The 25812-nt window shown below is 47.3% G+C and overlaps 1 protein-coding gene across 9 annotated transcripts in view; it reads right to left on the bottom strand.

The window, feature by feature from the left end:
• Window positions 1-25812, bottom strand: part of NCOA1 (nuclear receptor coactivator 1) — a 346176-nt gene that overhangs the window by 70967 nt on the left and 249397 nt on the right. For 8 of the 9 annotated variants that reach the window (XM_075923291.1, XM_075923289.1, XM_075923293.1 and 5 more), the window contains 3 exons: window positions 12987-13081; window positions 5543-5720; window positions 96-275 (listed from right to left, as the gene is read on the bottom strand). In XM_075923291.1, coding sequence (XP_075779406.1) covers window positions 96-275; window positions 5543-5720; window positions 12987-13081 — 453 coding nt within the window. Of the gene's footprint in view, window positions 1-95; window positions 276-5542; window positions 5721-12986; window positions 13082-25812 lie in introns of those variants that run through there. The other variant, XM_075923297.1, reaches the window with a different exon arrangement.

The following is a 25812-nucleotide window of genomic DNA, read 5'->3' as shown; positions in this document are numbered from 1 at the left end:
GTTCCTCCTCTCTTCCACTCCGGCCTCCTTCCCTTCCCCGAGATGCAGCACACAACACTCAAGCAGGGGTTGAAATAACTGATCCTCAGCCTTACCTTCTCCTTCCTCTTTGATCGATTTGGGCTGGGATACGGTGAAGCACTGCATCACCTCATAGCGCTGGCGAGCCTCCTGGTTCTCCGTCCCTGGCTCGTCAGGGGGGCGGATCAGCATCCGGCAGCTGAAGGTATGGCTGCTGCGTCTGGTTGCTTCCTGAGGCCAGGGAACTCCATTCACTGCAGCAAAGGAGGGAGGGGGGAAGAGGATCACAGATGGTGACCACAAGTGACCATTCCAAACAGTGGATGCTAAGGACCAGAGCTCTCTGCCTGACCCTCCCCACGTCATCCCCAGCCTTTGCGAGGCACACAGACTAAGAGTGCCGGGAAACTGAAAAAGGTGTCAGGGGGAGCAGAGTCACAGAGAGGTGAAGCAACTGACTCAGAGTCACCCACGCGGTCAGTAATTACGAGCTGGGTCTCCGGGGTTTCAGTGAGCGCCCTGCCCACTGGACCACATTACCCTGTTGACGATGAGGCGATACCTTCCACTGCTTACCAAGTCCAAGGAATTCCAGGGTGGGTGAATTACACCCCCACAACTCCATTGTGAAATATGGATTACACATATAGTTGCTCCCACGGGGCAGAAGGGGAAACTGAGGCACGGGAAGGTGCTTGGATTTGTCCGGTCACACAGTAAGTTGGTGGCAGTGCCAGGAATATGACCCAGTTCTCTCCTATCCAGGGCATCAGGCAGAGCTTTCGTCCTCTCCCCTCCCCTCAACATGATCCAGGGCATTTCACACTCTGCACTGGCAGCTCCGTAGGCCACACCTCCATCCACTTCCCTGCCACAGATTGGCTCTCTGTGGCCACTGTCTCCTCCCTTTCAAGGAGGAGTCCCATGGCCAGTGGCACCCTGCAGAGCAGCTGCTGGTTGAACACAAGCCCTGCTGTGGAACCAGGCCTGCCACTTGCATTAGGCTCTTCCGATGCTACGAAATCAGAGTCTACTACACTGCTAGGGCTGGATAAAACCTCCCAGCGACCCTGTCCTCCCCTCCCCTCCCCCAGCACAGGATGCATCTGAACTTAAAGCAATGCTACAACGGTGAGCACAGAAAATACCCACTCTCACATTACGACCACGTGGAGGCCTGCCTCCACATAAATGCGCAGCGGGTGGAGGTGCAAAGAGCAAGAGGGGGTTACACAGAAATACTGGACACACTGATGGCATTGGGAGTAAATTCCCCACCCCCAAATTTCCTCCGGCATTAAATTACCTTCTTCAAAGATCAAGGATTGTAGCTCAGCTAAAACCACAGACTGCTCGGCAAAGGGAACTGTTTCCCCCGGCTCAGATGCTAGAGGAGCTGCAGTGAAGGCGCAGAACCCCAGTCCGACAAGCCCTGCTCAGCACTAGCAAAATGCTACACTCAGTTATGCCAATCAAGTGAGACAATGAACTGCTTGGCAGCCCAAGTAAGAAGGTGGCTTAGCAGTGCTAACAGGACACGATGCAGTTGCCCTCAGCACAGTAGCACCTCCTGAGCACAAAAGCCAGATTTCCAAAAGCATTTGCGATCCACAGCCAGTGCCGATCATCAGACGAGCTCAGTGCCCAAAACAAACAGCCAGGCTTGCCAAAAAGCTCGCAAACAGGCACTCAACATCCTGAGCGCTGACAATCTGCCCATGAGTGTTTCAACGTGTCCTGAGCTCTTGACAACCTGACCCCACATGTGTTTATGTACTTGGTCTTTCAGAACACCTCTGGCAAGATCCTTCACCAAAGGCTCGTAAGCTAAGTAAGCAAAAAGGGGTAAAGAGTGAGGTGGTTAAGTATGCAGGTGATACAAAATTACTCAAAATAGGTAAGTCCAAAGCAGAGGGTGAAAAGTTACAAAGGGCTCTCACAAAACTGGATGACTGGGTAACAAAATGGCAGATGAAATTCAGGGTTGATAACTGAGAAAGCAATGCAGTTGATAAATGAAAAAGATCGGAAAACACAATCCCAACTTTACACACAAATCAATGGGGTCTCAATTAGCTGTTACCACTCAAGTAAGATCTTGGCATCATTACAGATAGGTCTCTGAAAACATCTGCTCTCACAGTTGAAAAAGCTAAGAGGATGTTTGGAACCAATAAGAAAGGGACAGATAGGAAGATAGGAAATATCATAGTCGCACTACATAAATCCATAATACTCCCAAAACTTGACTACTGTCTGCAGCTCTTGTTTTCCATCTCAAAAAAGAGGCATCAAAACTGGAAAAAGTACAGAACAGTGCAACAAAACCGATTACAGGTATGGAACAGCTTCCATATGAGGCGAGTTTGAGAAACTAGAACTGTCCAGTTTGGAAACGGTGACGACTAAGGGGGGTTATGACACAGGGCTATAAAATCATGACTGGTGGAGAGAAAGTGACTAAGGAAGTGGTTTTTACCCTTTCCCCCGGAGATTCGTACCAGGGCTCTTGCTCTTCCCCTTTCCCTTCCCATCAGGGAGCGAGAGCAAAGTGCACAGCTCATCTTCCCCCTGCACTCCCGCAAGCAAGGAATGTAGCAAACTATGCACTTTCCCCTCGCTCCCTGACAAAGGACAGTGTGACTCTTCCCGAGCAATGTCCCGGTATGAATCTGGTAGGGGGTTGACGAGGAGAACTTCAGCCCCCCACCCCAAAGGGGACCAGGGAAGGGGTGGAAGGCTCAGGGGTGGGAGGCTCAGGGCTGGGGCAGTCCCAGATGGGAGAGGGAGGTACTCAGACAAACCCGTTCACCTGCCTGGTGATTCTGTCTCTTTTCTGTATGGTTTATTATAAGCAATTCCATTCTGGGCACATCCCATTTTCCTGGAACAACCAAACTCTGACCTTGATTTAAGTTATGATAAGAGGAAGCTGTGCACCCAATTTGGTGGTCCTAGCTCTTCCTGTTTAGGAGGAGTTCTTGAACAAACGGACAGACAGACGAACTCGCTCCAATATATAGTAGATTTGTATTTAATATCACCTAGAATCAACCGAGATGAGCACCCCATTGTGCGAACGTTTGTGAATGAACCCCTGAAACACTCTTCGGAGGGAAGTATCTTTAGCTCCTCTTATACAGACAGGGGAGCAGACAAAGAAGTGAAGTGACTTTGCTCCAAGGTCAAACAGTGAATCAGTGGCAGAGCTGAGACTTCCTGACTCTCAGCCTTGTGCTTTCACTATTCTTAAATGGCGTTCTGAGAACTTACGCAGTGCACAGGCCTCAAGCTGGAGCGACCTTTCACCCTGACTGCTGCTGAAGCACGCACATGACTGATGGAAAGGCAGGTCATGCTCGTATTTCTTTCATGAACACTGAGGCCTCCCTCTGGAATCAGTCACAAAGTAACTGCTGATTGTGCTGTTTACACTTTGATACAGCACCTGCTGCAGAGCCCATGGTGGTCGGCTTGCAGTCTATCACAGAGCAAGGAAAAAGCTTCCAATGCTTTTTCTCTTGGAAGTGGTTTAATCATATAGACACCGTCTGGATTGCCATAGTTACAGTCGTGTCAATGGTTTATTATCAAGCCTAGTTCAGATGGGCTGTAACTCAGCTGTAAAAATTCACTGCAGTCTAAGACCTGGCAATTAAACTCCTAACTCAGGAGCAACTGGAAGACAAAGCACACATGAGAAAAAGTGTGTAGCTGTTTTGGCATCGAATGAAGCTAACTCAACAAAAGGCACGCGTACACCAAGCTAAGAGCATCCACCCATGGGCTTGCACTGATTTAACTAGTTTAAAAAACACTCTTCAACTAAGATGGTGTAACTGTGCCTTAGTCTTCAAGCCTGTTTCCCCATGCTGGTAACTTGAATGAGCAGCTCCTGAGTGAAGCTCCCTGGAGATCTGCCCCTATACCTCTCGGACACGACAGGCAATTCACCTTATTACCAACACTACACACGAGTGACAGGTTGGTGTGTGTTGATGGGGTCGAGTTAACAGGAACAGCGGGAGCTATTGCTCCTGGTAACTCATTAGTGAAGACAAGCCCTCATGAATGGTAGCAAACTCCTTCTGGCCGATGCTTGGTGAGGTATTAAGAGGCTACGGACAGTCTCCATGGCATGGGGCCTGGGAAAAATATCAAGAGGTAAACAGGCCATTGTGTGGACCTAAGCCACAGTAATGGCTCCAACAGTTGTTCAGGCCAGTGGTCGGTGACCTTTATAAGGGTTTATCTAACAGGCCCTAATTCCAATACCATTATATTCTCAAACCAACAGAACACAGTCAAGGTGGAGAGACTGCAGAGTTGACCTACCTTTGTGATCTGACCTACCTGTGATCTGCAAAATTCATCTGCCTAAAACCAACTGTGCACTGACCCTACAACAACAAACCAGAACAGCTCATTCTTTGTGTTTCTCACCACGGGCCTGAAACTTACCATAAAAGCCCCAGAATTCAAGAGGCAGGTCACATTTTTGTCATATCGGCTTTAACAACATCCCTTTAAAGTCAAAGCTTTTTAAGCTGCGTGTTTAATAAAGTTAGTTGAGGTTCCCGGCTGAGTAGCCAATAGAGGTTCTTACCGGGAGTTACATGACGGTACATAGGGTAAGCATATTATTTTTAAAATGAGCTTAAATGCAGATTAAGCGACAGGCATTTTGGCAAGTGAGCAGGCAGTCGATAGGATTAAACAGGGTTCTTTACACTAGCTCTCAAAACCCAACAGTCCTCGTTATTCGCTCTCCAGATGACCTTCTCACACTGCCCTCTAGTGTTCTCAAGTGTGCACTGCATGCACTCGACACTTGCCAGACAACTTATTTCTTAACACACAAAGCCCCAGAAAGCTTTGTTGTTCCACAACCCCTGCACTCTTCTCCTCTATGCAGAAGTTGCACCAGTAGCAGAAAGCAGAGAGAAAAGGCTCTAACAGCCAACAGAAAGAAAATTCTTTGCAAAAAGTTAATATTAGTTTTCTATTGTAGGAGGGAGAGTCTCATTGCACAACAGTCGATGGATCAGACCCTGAGAGCTGAGGGGCAAATATATACCTGCTTTATTTCTTTACATAGTTAACTAGTTTGCAAGGCTCTCCAAATTCCAGGGTGCAGTTAGGTGTAACTAAATCATTACAGAATTAACTTCACTGCACGAGCAGAAGCACTTTATAAAATGTTCTTCACATGCCAAAAAATAAATACTGTAAACATCTGACATGCTGACAGCACTTTGCAATTCTACAAGCCCTCGTGAACTGTAGCAAACCCCTTCCGCAGATCTCAGAGCACTATACACAAATTAATGCATCTAGTCTCACACCCATGGCCCCAAAGCACAGAAAGGTTCCACTTTTCCACTTTAGGTAACACAGTGACTGTTGTGCTATAAACACATGGACAGGCCATTAATCTGACACTAGCTGTTTAGTTGCAGCATCAGGACAACAAATTGTATTGTCTTTGAAAGAAAGAAGGAAAAACCCATCTGCTTCTTACCGAGAGACTTTGGCAGCAAATTTTTGACGAACTCCGCATGATCCCCTACATGCAGGATGCTGTAGACACTGGTATTCATGAGCTCCTCCTGGTTATAACCCAGGTAGCTGGTCACATTTTCTGACACAAACACAATCCTCCCCTCACGATTCACAACGAAGAAAAAGCCATCCAGTGCCTGCAATATCCAGAGGAAACAAAAATGCAGTCAGTGCAAGAGCAGCATGTTCCTGAAGGTAAAGCACTGGACTTGGAGGCAGGCCACCTGGGTTCTATTCCACTGACCTGCTCTGAGAGTCTGGCAGGTCACTCAGCCTCTCTGCAGCTGTTTCTCCCTCCCGCTCTTGTCTATTTAGAGCATAAACTCTTCAAAGCAGGGACACACTCTCACTTTGGGTTTGTACAGCACCTAGCACAATGGGATGTCACTACCACAATACACGTAATAGATCCTTTTGAGTGGTCTGACATACTTAACATTTCTCTCTGCTTGCACTGTCCTTTCATTTTGCTTTGATTCTTCACTCCCTGTCCTCATACCTGTAATGGATTTTTTTCAACCTCCTTTAGGTGTGTGGAAAGCTCCTTGCTGTCTGGTGAGATGGCCCAAGAACACAGACTATCTGAGAAGCAAAACCAGCTGTACCTACTTGACAATAAGAAAGGAATAAGCACAAAGATGACCTGTGTTTGGATTAGCCAAAGAGCTCTAGTGGTAATGAAGAACTTGACAAACTCTGTAGCTCCTTTGCTGAGGATCAAATATCTGTACATTAGCTTAAGCATGTCCTGTGGCCCTGCAAGATGCAGTAAATCTCTCTCTCTGCTACTGGTCATTATGCCTCCAAGTAAACAATCCTCTTTTGAAGAGTCACATTCGCAGTGAAGCCCTGATTCAGTGAAGCACACAGGTCAAGCACATGCTTTGCTGAATCGGGGCTGGAGAACTAAGAGATACTCAGCATCTGGCAGACTAAACACATTTTTCATGCTTCTGGGAAACAAATGGCAAATCCAGCCCAAGCCCTGCAACCACTGTGAACTAGAATATCTGCAAACTGGGTCTAATCTTGCACTACTAAAACCAGAGGGAGTTTTGCCATTGAGTTTAATGGGACCAGGGCCAAGTCCTTATTTACTCCTTTGGTACTATTCATGAGGGGAAACACTTGATAATTTACAGGACTTTCCTTAGGTGCTGCATGTCAATAGGATCTGAGTTTTACCCTACAAGGAGCCTAACTGAATCTCACCTTCACTAATTAAGAGCAATGCCAAAATACAGGCCTTGGTCTTGCAACTGAATCCATGTGGGCAGATCCCTGGTGCTGGGATGCAGCCCCTACGACTTCAGTGGCCTGACTCACGTGGCACAAGAAACCAGGAACAGACTGCAGAATCTGGGCCTCGTATTATGCGGCAAAGCCAGGTTTTTACACCTCCTGCCGCATACGCAGCAACATTCTATATCCCCCTTCTCCACCAAACATACGCTGCATAATTTGATTGTCTTGTGAAGCCTGAAGTAAGTTACTTTGCTATATAGGCTCTAATTTTTATTTAATATATTTTCTGGAAATCAGGTAGAGCAACATTAAATGCTAGGAACAGGAAGCAATTTTTTTTAAAGAAACTCTTTGTCAAAATTGCTCTGGCAGATCAACCACAATTTTCTTTTTTCACAGCTGTTGCCTGTTGCCAAGCAACCAGCTTTTGCACTTCATGCTCTCACAGAAGAGACAGACTCCTATAGAAGAGTCAAACGGGTTTGTCCGAGAGCCCTCTGTTAAACTTTCCACTCCAACTTCCCTCCTTTTCAAGTACATCTTGATATTTCCTACATACCCGGTAACAAAGCTGATCCGGTTATTTTAAAGCATTTAGCAAAGGGAGATCAGCATGAATAAAACAGATGGGAAATAAGAGTGGCTAAAGAAACAGAATGAATCAGCAGCTAACAAATGGCTGGAGCTTGGGTTTAAATCAATCACAGCTTCCATTAACACAGTCAGACTGATGTCTAACCAGCATGCAACTGGTGCTGAATAATCCATTTCTGAAAACTGGTAGAGGGGCCCATGCCTCTCTTGTGAGCATCCTAATCAAAAGCCAATAAAACACTAATTTTTTGAGGGAAACTAAGGAAGCGGGGGGCTGGGATACAAGCACTGCAGGAAACTGCAAGACGAGGTTTCTAACTAGAGTGCTCTGCATACAATACCCCAGGGTGCTTTGCAGAAGGAAGAGGCTACTGAACTAAAACTCACGTAGGGTAATAAAACCCACTCCTAACTTAGAAACTAGGGGTGTGAAGGACTAGTCAACTATCCAGTAAGCAAATGCTTAATGCATAGCTGACATGCTAGCTGACTAGTTGCTCCCTCCCCCCGCCCCCCTCCCCCCCACACACACACTCTCCCTGCTACTTCTATCAGAAAGAGGCAGCAAGGGGCAGGGGAAGAAGGGGGTAATTCAAAGTGGCAGCACTACTTGAAGCCTGGTGCCAGACCCTGGGCCTCACGTGGCTGCTGCCACTTAGAAACGCCATGTGCAGCCTGAGGCTACATGAGGCATTTCAAAGCGGCAGCGCCATGTGGAGCCCTGGGATCAGCTGGAGTCCTTCCCAGGGCACACAGTGCCTTCCCCTAGGGCAGCTGCTACATTTCAAAGGCCTATCAATTAATTGAATAGTCGATGCAAAATGCATCGACTATTCGATTAGTTGCTATTTAACATCCTTATTAGAAACACTGAGCAAAAGCTACTCTGGGGTTTACAAATACTTGGTGTGTCAGCATTGCTGACTGTAGAGCTTGTGATCTATGATCAGGGATGGATCTGATCCCAACCAAATTATTTTTTGTCACGTTTTCTTCAGTCTTTCTGCAGCCCCTTCTATCTGAGGCTCTAAAAAGGCTTTAACAAACATTCACATGAGCCAACTGTTTGAGGCAGGGAAATAATATTATCCCCCATGAGAAAGCAGAATTACAGCAAGATTTGCCCAAAGGGGCCACAGGAAGGCCATCCACAGCAAAGCAGGAAATTACAACCCAGATCTGCCGGCTCTGAGTCCTTGGGACTGAAGTGAAAGCCAATCTTAGAACACAAAGACCACCCGGAAAGATGTCACTAAGGCGACTGGAGTATAAACATTTAGAACCTACATTTGTGCTGTATTCTAATCAACATGTTGCAGAGTAGCAAGTTAGCTCCTTAATGGCAAAGAGATCTGGCCCCACCTCAGAAGGTCTAGGAAAGCAGCAAAAGGTTTCCCAAGATGACAGTAAGGGCATGTGGCCATTAATATAGACCGGAACTCAAGAGCACACAGATGAGCCTATGGTTACAAATCCTACCTTGGCACTTCCATGTCCCTCATCACTACAGCAGCTGAGTGCCTGCATCTTAATGACTTTAATAGTGGACAAGCACTTAGGACCTTTTGAGCAGCAAGCTCTGTTATCCCAAGAGTTAAAGCGCCAGCTGGTGGGGATGGGAGTCACCTCAACAACATTTTCAGACAGCTGAATTTGAAAGTTGTTTAGAAATCTCCTGGAACCCAATTCTGCCTCTCACGGCCAGGGGTGACAGAAAACTAAAGTTGCTTCATAGTTGTCTCCACATAAGCAGGATCTGAAACCATGCCTCAGCGAGATCATTTATTGGGCGCACCAGGACAGTCACCCCAATAATACTAACCACCACTGAGCACAGATGGGGAGTATTTCCGGAGTGCTCCACAAAAATCAGTATGTTCTCGCAATGCCCCTACTCTGTCTTGCCGTGGGTAAAACAGGGATGGTAACCGTCAGCACCCTCACAGGGTGGGCTGTTAGTTTAGGTTTGGAAAGAGCTCTAAAAACAGTCCAACTGATACCTCTCACGAGCCAATGCTGCGCAGAGTGGGAGAGAATTAATCTTTCCTCCTCTCCAACATGGATAGCAGTGCCTGGAGGAGGGAAAGGACCAAACACCTCAAAAGGGAGTAGTTTGAGGAGAGGAGAGCAGCAAGTTGCTTGCTATAGCCTTGAGACGGACTATCTAGCACTGCCCATTAACGTTCCCTGTAATCTTTTCTATCCTTGTGCAGATTTTTTTTCCATCCAGGTGCAAAATAAATTTGTTTATGTGCATTGAGGCTAGGGTTAACCAGTAAACCGCTTCCTTACTGATTAAATGGGCTTTTACATCCCTAATGGAGGCAGGTGTGAATATGCACCACCAGTAGAAACACAAAGCCTAGTGGTGGGCGCTCTGCTAATCAGCTGGGCGGCATTTGAATGTCTCTTGAGCAGTCGCACAAGTGCCCTGCTTACAGGGAACACTGCTCCCCACCCCTTAGTGCAGCCAGAGCCCCTATCCTTGCCTTAGCAGAAAAACCTCTCTGTACGCTGCTAACAGCATGAGCATGCCCCTCTGCCACGCAAATCCTTCTGCTGCTAGACAAGTGATGCTTGGCCCTGAAAGGTGGGGGACACCAGTGTGCTGAATATACTGAAAAGAAATTCAAGCTACACATCCAGCCATCTTCCTGGATCTTGCAAGCCCTTCTATAGTGCACCACAACTGCTGCTCTGCAGCCCTAGTGCACATGTAAGGTTCTCCTTTATCCTACACACTGAATGGGAGCAATCTTCAAGCCTTCTGAATACCTGCTCTCTTACCCACAAGAGCACAAGCTAGGGTAGGATATTAGTGGGGAATAGGTGCATCTGGGAAGACCTAGGTTGAAGTGCAAGGCTCCTTTGGTTATGAGGAGCTTAGTTCTATGTTTCCCCTCTAAGGTCTCAAACCTGCTAGCAGGCAGCAGTAGCCTGGCACTCAGATTTATGCAGTAGAGAGAGATTCCCTGCTGTCTTGGTCTTGCTCACCACCTTACTCTTCTCCTTGCAACTCTCCAGTCGCACTGCACAGGAACCAGACCTAAGTGAACACTGCAGGCGCCCAGGGTTAGACGACATATACAACCTGACATTGGGTCTGGAAATCACAGATAAATATCTGCTTCCACTTGAGCTGAGGATACATTTAAACAGCAGCATGTAGCTTCATAGATCTCAACGTGCATTGGCTAGACGCAATGTAGATTACCAAATTGATCAGGCTGGAGGCCTGGTGTCAGGAGGCAGCTTTGCACTCCAGAGCAATGTACCCATCTGTGAGCATGTTTTGCATGGGATCTCAAGTTACAAAACCGTCCTTCTGTCTGCATAGCTGATACAGATCTTTGAGGAGTTCTTTACAAAGCAGAACTGGACGGAGCGACAACACACCCTTGTGTTAATACCCTGGAGAAACGATTTATTAATGCTACTCTCTGAGCATGGAACCATATTCTCCGTCACGGACAAGCCAATTTAATTAACTCCCCATCCCATATAAGCACCCAATTGTTTCAACCCCCATAGAGAGCTACTGGCTAGGTCTAGATGCTTTGGAATAAAAGTGTTCTCAAACTGTGCCAGCGTCTTTGCCACACTCACCCTGGATTTCCAATGTAGGAGTGCTACTCCCAGAAGTGACTTTCCAGGGGTTGCCCCACAACCCTACTCTGACAACAAAAGTTACTTCATGACACCAGGAGGGGGAATTAAGCCTTAGCCCACTTGATTCCCATCATCTCTGATGGAGGGCCAGAGCCCGAGCCCCACTGCCCCAGGCAGGCAAGGCATCAAAGCCAAAGCCCAAGAACCTCAGCCAGGGAATCTGCTTGGGACTTCAGCCCCGGGCACTGGGGCTCAGACTTCAACCCTGAGCCCCAGGAAATCTAAGCCAGCCCTGGCAATCCCATTGAAATAATGGCATGACCCAGTTTGAGGACCGCTGACCTCATCTATCCCAGTCCACTTCCACCCACACCCTAACCCCAGCCGACCCTGCAACTCTCTGCCATGGCACACAACAGTTTAGTTTTGGGTCTAATTCTGGTTGTTGGACTCGGTGCGGAGGTGACTGGGTGGAGTTTACTGGTATATGACATATAGGAGGTCAGACTAAATCAGAGGTGGGCAATAATTTTTGCAGGGGGGACCACTTCACGAATTTTGGCAGTGGTTGTGGGCCACCTCTGAAGGGGCGGGGCCTCAGGCAAAAGAGGCGGGGCCTCAAGTAGAAAGGGGCTGTTCCCTTTAGGCACAGCTGGCCCCTGGCGGGGGTGAGGAGAGGAGACTTTGTGCACTCTGCCTTCGCCCCCAGTCCCTGATTGGCCAGGGGAGAGGGAGTGCATGAAGTCTCTTGCTTTCCACCCCTGCCCTGCCAGGGGCGTGCAGTGCCTAGAGGGAACCACCAGCCATTCTAAACAGCTGGCAGTTCCTTCTGGTGCCGTGCACCTTAGCGGGGGGAGGAGACATTGTGTACTCCCCCATTCCCAGGTCTTAATTGGTCTGGGAGAGGGGGAGCAGCAGGGCAACCAAACACAAGCCAGATCAAATGGCTCGGCAGGCTGAACCTACCTTGTCCACTCCTGGACTAAATGATGTGGTAGCCTGTTGGACCTCAAAATGTGACGATCTAGTTCTGTTGCAGTTTCTTGGCCCACTCCAATTCACTGCTTCGCACTCAGTATTCAGTCTGGATTTAATGCTTGTTTTCTCATGCCTTTTCTGGGAGGGAGACATTTACTAGCGCACATCTAAGGACCATGGTGCCTGGAAGGGCTAACAATTCCTCAGCACCCTGGCCATTTCCAAGATAATCTATCAAGAGCATGCGTGGGCAAATGCCGGTCTGCAGGCTGGATCTGGTCCACCAGGTTTAGCCCCCGGTGGGCCCCCCACAGCACCGTATTTACCTGAGTCTCTGTAGGTATGGGGCACTGCAGCTCCGATTGGCCACAGATCATCATTCCCAGGCCAATAGGAGCTGCGATTGCCTGTACCTGCAAAGGCACAGATAAATATGGCAGCAGCAGCCCTGCCACCATTTTATTGCCCTGATCTAGAGGGTGACTTAGGTCAGCATGGTTGAAAATTACATTCCTCCTCCTCCCCCTTTCCTTCCCGGGAAGTTAACTGCTTTCAGTTTGCTCGGTTGAATGACGGCTCCACAATGCTGCCCAGGCTAAGCGGAAAGAATGAAATCACTACACAGAGGTGGGCAGACATCAGCATGGCACCATGATACCAATATTAAGACACTGCTCTCGATGGCTCTGATTCATGCAAAGCATTTAAGCGCATATTACTGTTGCTTTAATTTCAGTGGGACTTAAGCATGCACTTAAGTGCATTGGCAAGTAGGGCTAGGATTCCCATGCTTAAAGGATCTGCTAAACTGAGGGACTAAAGCAGGTTATTTGCAGCTTCAGCAAGGGATAATCTAGCCTTGCAACAACCGGATTCTGACTGTTTTCCTACTATTCTATATTATATTTTCTGGGTTCAGGATTCCTTAGAACAGCCTCAGATCTGAAGTACAAAAAGACTGGTGGGGAGGCACCTACTTCCAGGAGAAGGGGTCCCAGTGATTCCTTTTCAATCACTCCTTGGCTGCTGGATGAGATGTCAGACTTCTGGACGTCATCATCAGCTGTTTTCTCTGCAGAAAAGGAAAGGACACGTTTTAATTGAAAAGAACCATCTTTCTGCCACTGACAAGCCAATGATTAGAAACAAAGCACTGACTACAGTTTTATGTCCACTGTCCCAGGGAAGCAATAAACTGAAAGCACTGAAGTGACTTCTGTATTTTGATCTGCTGACCTGTGTCCTCTCTTACTGTCTAGAAGGCGAAGCAATGTGAGAAAAGAAACCGCCACTTTCCATCACAGTCAAATGTCTGTATTAGCTAGATCACAGTCTTCTACCCCTTGGGTTCAGAGGAAATTGCGGAACCACTTACACACATTTTAAAGCAGAAAAACATCAAGCCAAGGAAGGATTAGTCAAGCTCTGCCTTACTACAGGCTAAAATATCGGAGTGAATAATTGATCTGTAAGATCCGACATCATCTTGATGAGCAATCGGCAGCAGGAGTTCGCAAAGAACAGACTGTGCCGGAAGAAACCAGATAGCCTGCTTTGACACAAGCAGCACAAGTTCAGCAGACAAAGACGTAGCTATGATGCATAGAGGGCCTGATCTGCACAAGTGCTGAGAGCCTGTGGCTACGTCAAACGGGAGCGGCAGGTACCCAGCACCTCTAGAAATCAGACCGCTAGGTTTTAGTCAAGGTTTTGACATAGCTCTGCATGACAGCACGCAATGCCAGAGCTCTCTGTGTGTTCATTATTTTGACTATTACGGCTCAATTTAAAAATCGGGTGGCAGCCTTCATTACTCATCTAGATTCCAAGGGTGCCAACGAAGCGGATGGCTACTCATATGGCTTGAGTGGAATAAAGAAGAGAACAGGGAGGCAGGTGGGACTTAGATTGGGTTCCAAGTTGGGAAACGATGAGGCACTTTTCTCTACAGGCCTGATCCCGAAAGGGGGAATGCTTCCCAGAGACAGCGAGGTGTCAGTGGGACTGGCAGCTATTAGCAGTTAGTGGGACGAGGCCCCAAATGCACAGATCACACCCAATCAGAAGGGACAGTATAGATAAAAGTACCAAGAAATTAACAACAGCAGAAAAGAAGTGTCTCAAAATAAGAAAATGGGGATTAGGCATCAGCCACACATCTCCAACAGCCAGGATCAGTTGTTAGATTCATTTGCTAAGGACCGAGACTGTTGGGTATCAGAAACATTCAAGAATAGACCAGATTCAAGGCATGTCAATTAGGACCAAAAACTATCCTGGACATGGGATTAAACAGATATCCTACGAGGCCCTTCCTAAGTCCACTATCTATGATCCGCATAACGAATGGGATGAGATATTCATGGAACGGACATCTACCCTTCATAGTCCCAGTTCCCTCAACTGTTCATGCAGCATACAATTTAGGGCGGAATACTTTTTGGTGCAACAGAAATGAGGGACACTGGCCTTATCCAAGTAATAATGCCTAGAAGGGACAAGTGTACTTTACTTAGCAACAGCATTGATTTGTTCTTCTGTTGCAATTTAGCAAAAGGAAAATCAGGACATTTTAGACTGTAAACTTTTGGAGGCAGGGACTATCTTTGCTCTAGCAGCTCTTCCTGATGGGAGAATTCACACTCCCCCACCCATGTGCACCACGATCATTAGACACTGGTTGCTGTACATCAGTGATGGGAAACCTAGGTCAGGGCCAAAAGACGGTCTGCACCAAGTTGTCATCCCAGGATGGGATAATTCTGCTAATAGCGCTTGCGTACATAGAGTTTGCAGGGAGTCGACTGAACCATAGCAGCGCTTTGATTGGATGCAGAGGGAGCGCACGGCTCTGTGTACGATCAGCACGCACCTCACTTCACCGGCCCTTGCTTTATGTGTATGTCATTTTAGTAATACATGAAGGAAACAAACTACATGGAGGGAAACCAGCAGAATCTGGCAATCCTGTGCCTTGCAACATGTCTCGCAGGCCACACGCCCACCCCGGCTGTATGTCTATTTTGCAGCTGGCACTAAGGATTCTGGCACTCATTCGGAACTTCAGATCATCACCTGCTACATTTCAATGGAAAGAATAAAGGACAATATTTTAAAAGGATAAAGCACAAACGGAAGAAAATTGACAGCAGCATGAGAGATGAGGTAGAGACTGGAAGTCTTGTAACACCTGGGGTGGCAAATAATTTGGAAGGGCAAGCTGCAGACACACATACCCCCCTCGCCAGCACAATTTACTGTTGCTCATTGCAATTTATGAATAGCCGCTACGCAAAGAAACTCCTTGTGGCTATCAGAAAACTCCACTCCACACAGCATCTCTCTGGTGTCACAATCCCTTCCACTGCGACCTCTCTCTCAAACTCGCACCGTTCTCCCCCCAGAGCTGGAGCTGCGCACTCCGTCCGATAGCTGAGAACAAAGCTGTGTTCCGTCTGCATCACCGCCAACCATCGGCAACGATAAAGATCCTGGGCTCAGGATTCAGCTGGCACTTTGGTAGATGATGTGCAAGGCACAATAGGATGCAGCCTGCCTCTCTGCAGTTAGGCTGGCTCTGCAGTGCAGGGTAGAGTAAAAATACTTGCTTTTGCCAGGCAACTAAGCAGATATAGCTCAGAAAAAGCCTAGGGCCCAATCCCATGCAGTGCTGGCAGTAGGAGGACTAGGATCTGCCCCTTTGGGAACAGACATACATAGTAACAAGGTATTTTTCTATACTTTAAACAAAGCAAAACCCCCCAGACTAACTCCTCTGTGCTCCCTGCACTGATTGGGAAACACTTTTCCCCCAGAACCAAAAGGTCAACACCCCCAGCAAAGGCTTGATCTGGCAAACCTTCTGTGTGTACAACTCCCACTGACTTAAGTGGGAGTCACGAACACAGCAGTCTTGCAGGCTCAAACCCTGAGCTCTGAAAAATGCTAGAAAAACACTGACAGAGAGTGTCAAAGACAACAGATACAGAGCCTTAAGGTTAAGGAATTGGGACTGGAAACTTGGGAGATCCGGGTTAATTCCAGGCTCTGACACACACGCCCTGTGATGAGATTAATCTACACATACTTGAGATGTAACCGGGGCCATAAATACAGAGAACATAAGAACCACCCACATTGGCTCAGACCACCGATCTAGCTAGCCCAACCCTCCCGTCTTCCTACAGCGGCCAGGGCTGGATGCTTCCGAGGGAATGAACAAAGCAGGGTAATTTATCAAGTGATCAACTTCTGGCTGGAACAGACGGATTGATAGAAGAAACCTATTTGGCCCACCCAATCCACCTCCACGAGCCAACGGAGGATCTCTCCCTCACGCATATTTTCTAGAACGCTGCCCCGCCTTGTTTAACATTGCCATGCTACGGGACTTCCACCACTTCCTTAGGAGGCCATGCCACAGTCTAATATCTCCACTGAGCGACGCGGACATTCTCACCATACTGGTGCTTGTGGCCTGCTATGCCCGCTGCTCTGACATTCATCTCCACGCTTCCCTGAGGACTGTCTCTGTGACTTGTCTGTAAGCTAAACTGCAAGTATAGTTGGAGAAGTGTCTAATTCAAGCCAACATTTACCATAAGCGTCGGATTAATACTGTGATTCGCTTGTGTTTAGATCTAATGGTATGAATAAAGAGCAACTTGAAACCACATTCCCGAAATGTCCTTTCACATAAACATATTCCCATGCCCCCATCGTTACAGAATTTCCTAGGATCCTCCTAACAAATATTTTCCTCCATAGCTCTCTTATCTTAAACCTCACAAGGCAATTCTTGTAGGAGTAGAAGACATAGAATTGCCATTTGTCCAACACTGATTCACAATCAATGGCATGCTTAGGAGACCAAGTATATTCCAGAGGATAGAGCACTGGACTGGAAATCAAGAAACCTGGATTCTGTTCCTAATTCTACCACTGACCTGTCATACAACCTCCATGCCTCTGTTGTTCCCTCCCATCCTTTGACTACTTACTTCAACTGCAGTTTATCTGTCTTTTACTATGGTTTGTACAGCACCTGACATCTTGTATTAGGTCTTAGCTGGGGCTTTTAGGTGCCATTTGCATACAAACAATAAAATATTAGTAGTAGTAGTAACGTAGGCTCAGTGATGAGACAACGATTCCTGTCCGTATTCCAGACAAGGGCTCCCATCGCTCCGATGCAGCTAAACAACGTGTGTGACTAATATACACGTGTGACTGTAGTGCCATTGTGGGTTACTCCGTAAAAAACAAAGATTACTTTCTCCTCCTGATTGCCTGCAAAAGGCAGACCCGTTTCCAGAAACAAAGCCCTCCCTATGCACAGAAAGTGTGGAAGAGATCAGGCCCAGCCTCTGAAATAACTGCCTCAAATTTCAAAACAATGTGTCAGGAAATCAGAACACTCTAGGACATACTGGGCCTAGTTTTCAGGAAAATCCATTGTACCGGCACGTGCCCACCTTGCTTCTACCATGCCATGCTGTTCTCCTAAAATGAAGGATCTCACCCAAATGCCTCATTCTTCAAAGTCCCTCCTCCTCAGTACAGCCGCCTGGCAGTCTCAAACTCCCTCACTAAGTAGGGCTAATACTTCTGCACAACACCCCTCCCTCCCCCAGAGAAAGCTTTTTTGCTTGACTGGACTATCAGCTCCTTGGGAGGCACAAGCCTTGTGTCTCATATTCTGTACAGCAACATGCACATTGGCATCACAAACACCCATCCACCAAGGCACTTGGGCACCCAAACAAGTGTCTGCACACTACAGGTGTGCCTGCATTTCAATAAACCACCTGCTACAGCTGTTCCATTGCAGTGCAGAGATACTCTAAAAGGGTCCATTTTGTGCACACGGGTACAATTTCTTCACCCTTTTGAAAACACTAGTCCTACCTCAGTGGGGGGTGGGGTGGTTGAGAGCTACATTTCTAGGGCTCTGTGGAAACCAGCCTGAAGGTCTATGCCATCTCAAAGCTTTTGACACGTCACCACTGGAAAACAGAAATACTTCGTATTTGGAGAGGGGCCTTGTGTTTATGGTGGGGGATTGCAACCCAGAAGACCTGTGCAATGAACACTCCTGGCTGTACTTCCTTTGTGACCTTAGGCAAGTCGCTTCATCTTTCTGGGTCCCAGTTTCTCATGTGTCAAGTGCAGATTATCAGACTTCCTGCCTTCCTCCCACCCTTTGTCCACTGCCTTTTCCTTCTAGCCCAGCGGTTTTCAAATGCTGGGTCGCGGAATGACAGGCACTGGGACTCGTTGATACAGGATGATCAGTGGAGGTGCTGAGGCAGGTGCCTGCCTGTCCTGGCACCTCAGACTGTGCAGTGCCTCAGAAGCAGCCGGCAGCAGGCTTGACTCCTAGATGGGGGAAGGAGGGAAGGGAGGAGCAGAAGAGCATGCAGGGCTTTATGCACTGTTCCTGCCCTGAGCACTAGCTCTGCACTCCTGGTGGTTGTGAACCTGCTGCTGCTGCAGAGCCAGGAAGCTGCCTTACCACCACCCTTACCCACCCCCAAAGCTGAAGCTCTCCTCCTCAGCCCCACCCCAGAACCCACACTTCAGTCAGATTATGTTGGGTCGTGGGCATCAACAATTTTCTTCAACTGGATCATGAGAAAAAAAGTTTGAAAACCGCTGCTCTAGACTGTAAGCTCTCTGGACGTGGCACAATGAAGCTCCAGTCTCAAGTTAGCGCCTTGAGGAGATAGTGTAATACCGATAATATTTTAAAAACCTCCACTGTGCCTGTTGACTGAAGATCACAAAGTGCTTGACAAGGACTGCTGAATTTACCATGAAAACTAACATGGGGGTGGAGATGTGACATCTCCATTTTCCTGAGGGAGGAACCAAGGCACAGAGAGGGAGAAGTGACCTGCCCAAGGTCTCTCAAGCAGCCTGTGGCAGAGCCAGAAACACTTAATACTGCACAGTATGAGAGATGTTCTTTCCACTCCTAACTAATTCATATACTTAGGGGTAATGTGCTGGCTTTCAAATCTAATCCCGTAACTGGGTTGTGCAATCCTCCCACTTTAGCAAAATAGTTTCATATCCCAGTTGCAAGCCTATTATTCAAAGGGGGTTAGCTGTCAGAACGAGGCCCCATGGCCATCCCGAGCATGTGCAAGCCTTTTCCTTTCCTAGTTTGGAGTCATCAGGCATTCTTGGGTGTTTCCACTACAGTAGAAATATCAATTAAAGTGCCTGCTCACCTTTTCCACAGTGGCATGTTCAGAATTCTTCCAGTCAAAGTGTCAGAGCATCCTAACTAAGCACTTAAGTTAATGGGTTTAAATGCAAAATTTCATTAAATGCAGCTCTTTAGCTTTTCATCTCGAGAAGCCGACTTTGGAGATATGAAAGGAATACGTTCCAGCAAGCCACTGTTTTTCATCTTAACCCATTAGTCGCATTCTCCTCCTGTTGGAATTACATTAAAATCACTAGCAGCTCTGCTGTTTACTGAAAGGTTCTGGTGACAGGCCGAAACCCCGCCTACGTTTTGCAATGGAAGGCACCAAAACGCTCACCTATGGCTGCGTGTCCGCAAGTTCCTTCTGGTGCCTTTGTTGATTATGGCAGCACACAGAAGCCCCAGTTAGAAAGTGTTGTACAAACACATGACACAAAGATGGTCCCTAACACAGAGCTGACAATCTAGGTGTAAAAAAAGAGACGAGGTATATAGAGACATCAAGAGCACAAGAACGCTGAGACAGTACTGTCCAGAAGCAGCAGCCGCAGCAATTACAATGAGTAATGTAGGGTTCAGTTCATCAGTAATTTTGTAGATTGCAAGGTATCCTACATCCCATCTACTCTGCAAAGATCAGCCGTGTCAAGGCACTTGGTTATAACAAAACCGTTCCTCAACAGACAAAACCCAGTTCCCTTTCGCAGCATAAACAGGGCCGAGTTATTTTAACTAGGTTCCCCAAATTGTGCCTTGCCTCTCTCAAGTCCAGAGGCGCCCGCTGATGTCTGTGGGAGCTGCAGGTGCTCAGCACTCAGAAAAATCAATCAGGCCAGTGGATTTTAATCATGTCATGAGAATCATGCTGTCAGCAGCTTTCACACCACAGCCAATCCTGTAATGTAGTTAGGGCCCATACGCATTTGTAAAAACCCTAATGCATGGAAATTTATAATAGACTTTGGTTTGGAGCCGACTTTGCTTTTCTGGGCCCTAATGCACCTTGGCTTGGTATGGAGAAAAGGGGACAGCTGTACAGTGACCTTTCAAGCTTCTCCCAGCTAAGCCATAGTGTGGCACTGGACTCCATAGCCCAAGGGTGGCCAACCCATTAAACAAAGAGAGCTGAAACAGCCGTGGAAAATATACAACGAGCCGCACCAGAACTGTTGAGAAAAAAAAAGATGCTGCCCCTTTAAAAAAACGCGGGCTAGGCGTTTCACATCAGGCTCCCGTCAGCCGACGCCATCTTGTCCACGTCATTTTGCTGCACCCAATGGCTCCCGTGCACCTGGTGAGAACAGAGAGTCGAGGGCCTTTTGTATGGGTATATGGGGAAGGGGGGGCTTCGCGAGCCACACTTTCAGGGGTGAAGAGCTGCACGCAGCTCGCAAGCCGTGAGCTGGCCACCCCTGCCATAGCCTCCTGGCCTGCAGCTGAGCAGTGTTTTCAGGATTACTGGGGGTGGGAAGGGGGGGGAGATCAGAGTGTGATAAGGAAATTCAGTGAGGAAGTGAGGGTCAGGCTCCTTTAGCCCTCAAGTGGGCCAGGCACTCACTGCAAGAGGGACTGGATGCTTGGCTGCTGTAAAGCATGTGAGGCAGGGGAGGAGAGCAGCACATGTGCTCTAGGAAGAGACAGTCGAGTAAATCAGTGGGAACAGATTGTCCATGGAGGATGGGGGAACTTTTCCACCCCAGCCCCTTTCAGTGTTCCCAACCAGGTTCTTCTCATCTCGCATCCTGTCACAACTGGGGCTCTGTCTTTCCTATGCTGCGTTTGACGCAGCGGACGAAGGGCACAGTGTCAACTCCAGCATTCAGCAACGGAAAGGGAGCAGGAGCCTACGGGAATAAAAATAAACATTGCTGGCGAGGTGTCATTACTCAAGGGCTGACAACGGGGTGGCAATCTGCTGCAACAGCATGGTGCAACCGAATGGAGTGGGGGAATGAGGGAGCAACAAACTAGAGCAATATTTGGTACACAGGATGGGCAGCAGTCCTACCGATGACATTTCCCACTGGATTTTAGGACAGGTAAGTGCTTGAGGCCTCCTTTTGCGATGAGGATCCTGTGCTTACAGCATAACCTCGCTATTATGTAGCTTGTCTCCTTTAATCGGAACTGAGTCGAGAGCAGTGGCCCTGTTCTATTACTGTGCAGTAGTACAGGACAGTCAAACAGAATGGCACAAGGCATTTATAAATGGGGGAAGGGGAAGAACACAGCACTCTCCCCTGTCTGTGGCTTTATTTCAGCTCACCAAGAGAGACATCGCAGTCCCACTCTGCGGAACCGGGTTAGACACTCTGCATTGAGAGGTCTGCCTCAAAAAACATTACAAATAAAAAAATAAATGAAGGAAGTGGATGCACTGGCCCTTAGAGTTAGATCATCGACAGAAGCCTGCTTCCTTCCAGGCAGAAACATCATGGATAAGGCTGAATTTATGTACTTGTCTGATTTCCCAGCATGATCATCCTAATCCGTTTTTTTTTTTTTTTAACTTAAACAACAACTGGTCTGGTAGCACTTTATAGACTAACAAAACATGTAGATGGGATCATGAGCTTTTGTGGGCACAGCTCACTTGTTCTGATGATTGGGCTTTTTTATTGAGACTGATTAGGATCTTGTCTTTCTTGAATAGGACTAAGTTTTTCTCCTTCCACATCAAGAGTTCTGCACATGGAGCCATCTACACTGAGAAATTCAAGCATCTTAAAATTGACAAAGGACATTTTTCTATGAGACTAGAAATACACATAGCACATACTGCTGGAGAGTCTCCTGGAAGCAGCACCACGGATCTGCACAGAGGCCAGGTAAGGGTAGCCAGCTAACAACTAACACTGCGGGGGACCAGGAAGCGTGCTCAGCAGTCAGCAGGGGAGATCTTCCCACAACAAGGGCAGCACAAGTCAACCAAGGAACAGGCATCTCCAAGAGCTTACCAAAGAACAGTGTTTTCCTACTGCTTTAGAGATAAAATGTAGCAAAACAATGCAACACAAGTTAATCAGATACTGAACAATCTCCTGCAAATGACTTTTACTCCTTTGTTAGACAGACATCTGTCAGGGATGGTGTAGGTGGAGCTTGGTCCTGCCTTGAGGGCGGGGGGCTGGACTCGATGACCTCTCGAGGTCCCTTCCAGTCCTATTATTCTATGTAGTGACTAAAATGTTGCAAACATTTTCAGCTCCATCACTAATCGTATGTAGGGAAAAAAAGTCAATGCACCCATATTCTCTCTCCTTCCTCTTTATTACTGCTATCATGGTAATGCCCAGAACCCTTCTGCACTATACAAATGTATTGTGAGTTAGCGCAAATACGCACATGAATTCAAGGAGAGCAGAGAAGCATCGATGTCTGAGCAGGAAAATGGCAGCACACTAGGAAAAGATGGTTAATTTGCAGTGAGGGCAGTCTGGCATGATCATGGAGCTCCCTCCAGTCTGGCATGATCATGGAGTTCCCTCCAGAGCAACTCCACTACCTGGGAGCGGAGGGGGAGGAAGCAATTGTTGGGCATGACTAGGTTTTATGTTGCAGTGGGGAAATGGGGAGGCAAGAGTAGAGAACCTGCAGAGGGAGTCAACAAGCACGCTGATGCTAGAGAGGCAATCAGTGGCTGATCTGAGAATGACCGAGATGTGGCAGAAAAATGGTCCAACAGTCTGGATGCTCGCCTAGGTTTCAGGAGACCCAGCCTCAATTTCGGTCTCTGCCACAGACTCCCTGTTGAACCTTGGTCAAGTCACATAGGGTATATGTCCACACTGAAATCAGAGGTGTGGCTGCAATTCTAGTAGACATAGCCACACTAACTTTTATCTAACTCGAAACAGCAGAGAAGACACAGGGGCATAGGCCCCGTTGACAGCCACACAAGAACACACTCCCAATCCAACTCTTACGGCCTGGGCTGAAGCCCATGCTTCTATATCTGGCTATTTTTAGCCACACTGCCTAGGGTAAGGCCAGAGTGGGTATGCCTGCTTCATCTTCAATGCAGGGTCCACCTCTGTCTCTTTGTATCTTTGCTCCCCCTCTGTGACATGGGGATGAGAATAGAACTGGTTGAAATTTCTGCAGGAAGTATTCCTTTTCTGCATCTTGAGGGGGAGGGGAGTTACTCTGAAATACAAACATTTCTGCCATAAACTGAAAGTTTTCAATTTGCAGCTAAAATCCTTTGTTTTTCATTTGCTGGAAACTGACAAATGTTTGGTTTTTAGTTTTGCATTGAAAACTCTCAAATCTTTGAGCAAAAATGCTGATTTCTGCACAATGTTTTGCAGGTACAAAAAAACATTTCCTGATTAGCTTAGCTCTGGGTGATGGTACTTCCTGTCCCACGTGGCGTGTTCAAGGTTAAATACATTAAGGACTGTGAGGTGCCCCAAGAGTGGAGCAGTGAGGGCCACATAAGACAGATGCGTAACACAGCTTGTGGGACTGGAAGCCTCAAAAAGACCAGGTAGAGAGATCGGAGGAAAGAAAATGAAGCAGTGGCTAGAGAGAAGTATAGGCATGAGGCACAATCCCTTCCTGAACCCCCTTTGATATCAGTTCTACACAGACTCTTCCAAAAGGCTGTATCTATCCAGCACAATGCAGCTCTCAGATAATATTTCTACTTTAAAGCAACTGCGAAGGTGACAAAATATACATCTGCAGTTTCCCTAATGTGGAGCTTTGATTTTTAGTTAATTAAAATCAGATGTAATAGACTCTGGTGCATCCATGGATCGAAAGCCTGACAGAAAGCCATGCCATTAATTAGTACCCAACATGGAATTCATTAATCCAGTAAATCCAACAGGAAAGAACAACCAGCATAAAAATAAACCCTCCGAGAGAAGATTTTCTGTCTGCACCAACAAATGCAGTTTTCATAAAATGATTGAAATGGCAGCAAGATGACAAAAAAGGTACATTGCAAGCAGCCTGAAGGAGTGGCTTGTTAGTGTAAAAGGCAGCGTGACAGGTTGTATCACAGAGGTCCCCTTGGGACTGTCACCCTGTGGGCTGATCATACCAATGAGCCCACCTATTTGCCTTCAGAGTTGATCTCTTCTCTAGCCTAGGCCTAACGGCTTCTGGTCTCCTTAGAGTTTTGTTTTCAGGTGTCTGTGTGTGTATCCTCTTAGGGTGGGCAAGACAGCGTCAAAAGCCAGCTGAAGACAAAGCTGATTGCTTTCTATTTCTTAAACAGAATTTCCCCAAGGTGAGAACCCTTAGTTTAACCCTCCCCATCCCTTTGAAAAGCTACCAGATTTAATATGGATTCCAGCATCATGGTCACATGTGTCTGTAGGTCCGACCAGTTTGGGCTTACAGGAAAAACCAAGCAATTCATGGATCACTGTCTTGAGCACCAGGCCATTAAGCCCCTTGAGCACCACTAAAGGCTTTCACTACAAATTCTAGATTAATAAGCAGGTTTATCCTTCATAATTTTAACTTCACACACAAGAACAATACATGCACACAAATAAAAAATATAGTCCGCAAACAAACTCTGAAAAGGATATGTCACATGATGCATTTTCCTTAAAGCTTCTTCAAGTTTTGCATATTCATAAGCCAATTTTCATAACGCATGGGAGGGTCCCCATGACTGGCAACTTGAGACTTTAAATGATACATGAACACATAAGAGGGGAGGAGAATATTTTACTTCTATCTTTCAGGTGACATCCAGCCACCCAGAAGGGACTATCCAGGGACGAGAGATTCTAGTTGCTTCTCTGAGCTACCTAGAGGCGATACAAGGAAGAAAAGAACTAACTTCCTTTCCTGAGCCCCTGTCCAGAGCATGGTATTGATTGCCCAGGCAGTATGGGAAGCGGGCCTCCAGCCCCCTTCTAAACTGTCTACATCCAGCCCCATTCCAACCGTTCAAGTGAGAGAACTTTGTTTCTCCTCATTCACTGCTGACTGGTAGGGATGGGAGGAGCCAGATTAGTGAACTGTGTATGAAGATAATAAGAACGTAAGGGCAGCCAGTGACTGGTATCAGGTGATGGGGGCTGGCAGAGGGTCCTTTCCTAAAGCTGAGCTTTGGGGCAAGGGATATGGTATGGAGCCCTACTTTACAAGATGGACTCAGGAAGCCACTTGCAATGTATAACAATTGTGTTGAATCTGCTTACTTATGCACTGTGCGGCACACTTTTATGTTCTAGTACTGTGTTCTCAAACTGTGGGTCAGGACCTCAAAGTGGGCCCTAGGCCTGGCTTAGACTTGCTGGGGCCCTGGCCTGAAGTCTGAGCCCCATTGCTTGGGGACTTCAGCCCAGGGGGTTCTGCCCAGAGTGCTGGAGCTCAGGTTACAGGCCTCCCTCCTGGGGCTGAAGCCCTTGGAGCTTCAGCTTTGGCTCCCTCTGCCTAGGGCAGTGGGGCTGAGGCAGGCTCAAGGTTTTGTCCCCCCATTCCGGGATCATATCGTAATTTTTGTCAGAAGGGGGTCTCAGTGCAACAAAGTTTGAGAACCCCTGTTCTCGTACATTGAGTTCCTTATATTAATTACCTATATATGCACATATATATCTCCTTTACGTCACCCTGCACAA

The sequence above is a fragment of the Pelodiscus sinensis genome, chromosome 3, assembly GCF_049634645.1.
Source record: "Pelodiscus sinensis isolate JC-2024 chromosome 3, ASM4963464v1, whole genome shotgun sequence".
In the NCBI taxonomy this organism is placed as follows: Eukaryota; Metazoa; Chordata; order Testudines; family Trionychidae; genus Pelodiscus; species Pelodiscus sinensis.
Note: the sequence above shows the minus strand (reverse complement) of the source record. Positions and strands in the feature narration are given on the sequence as shown.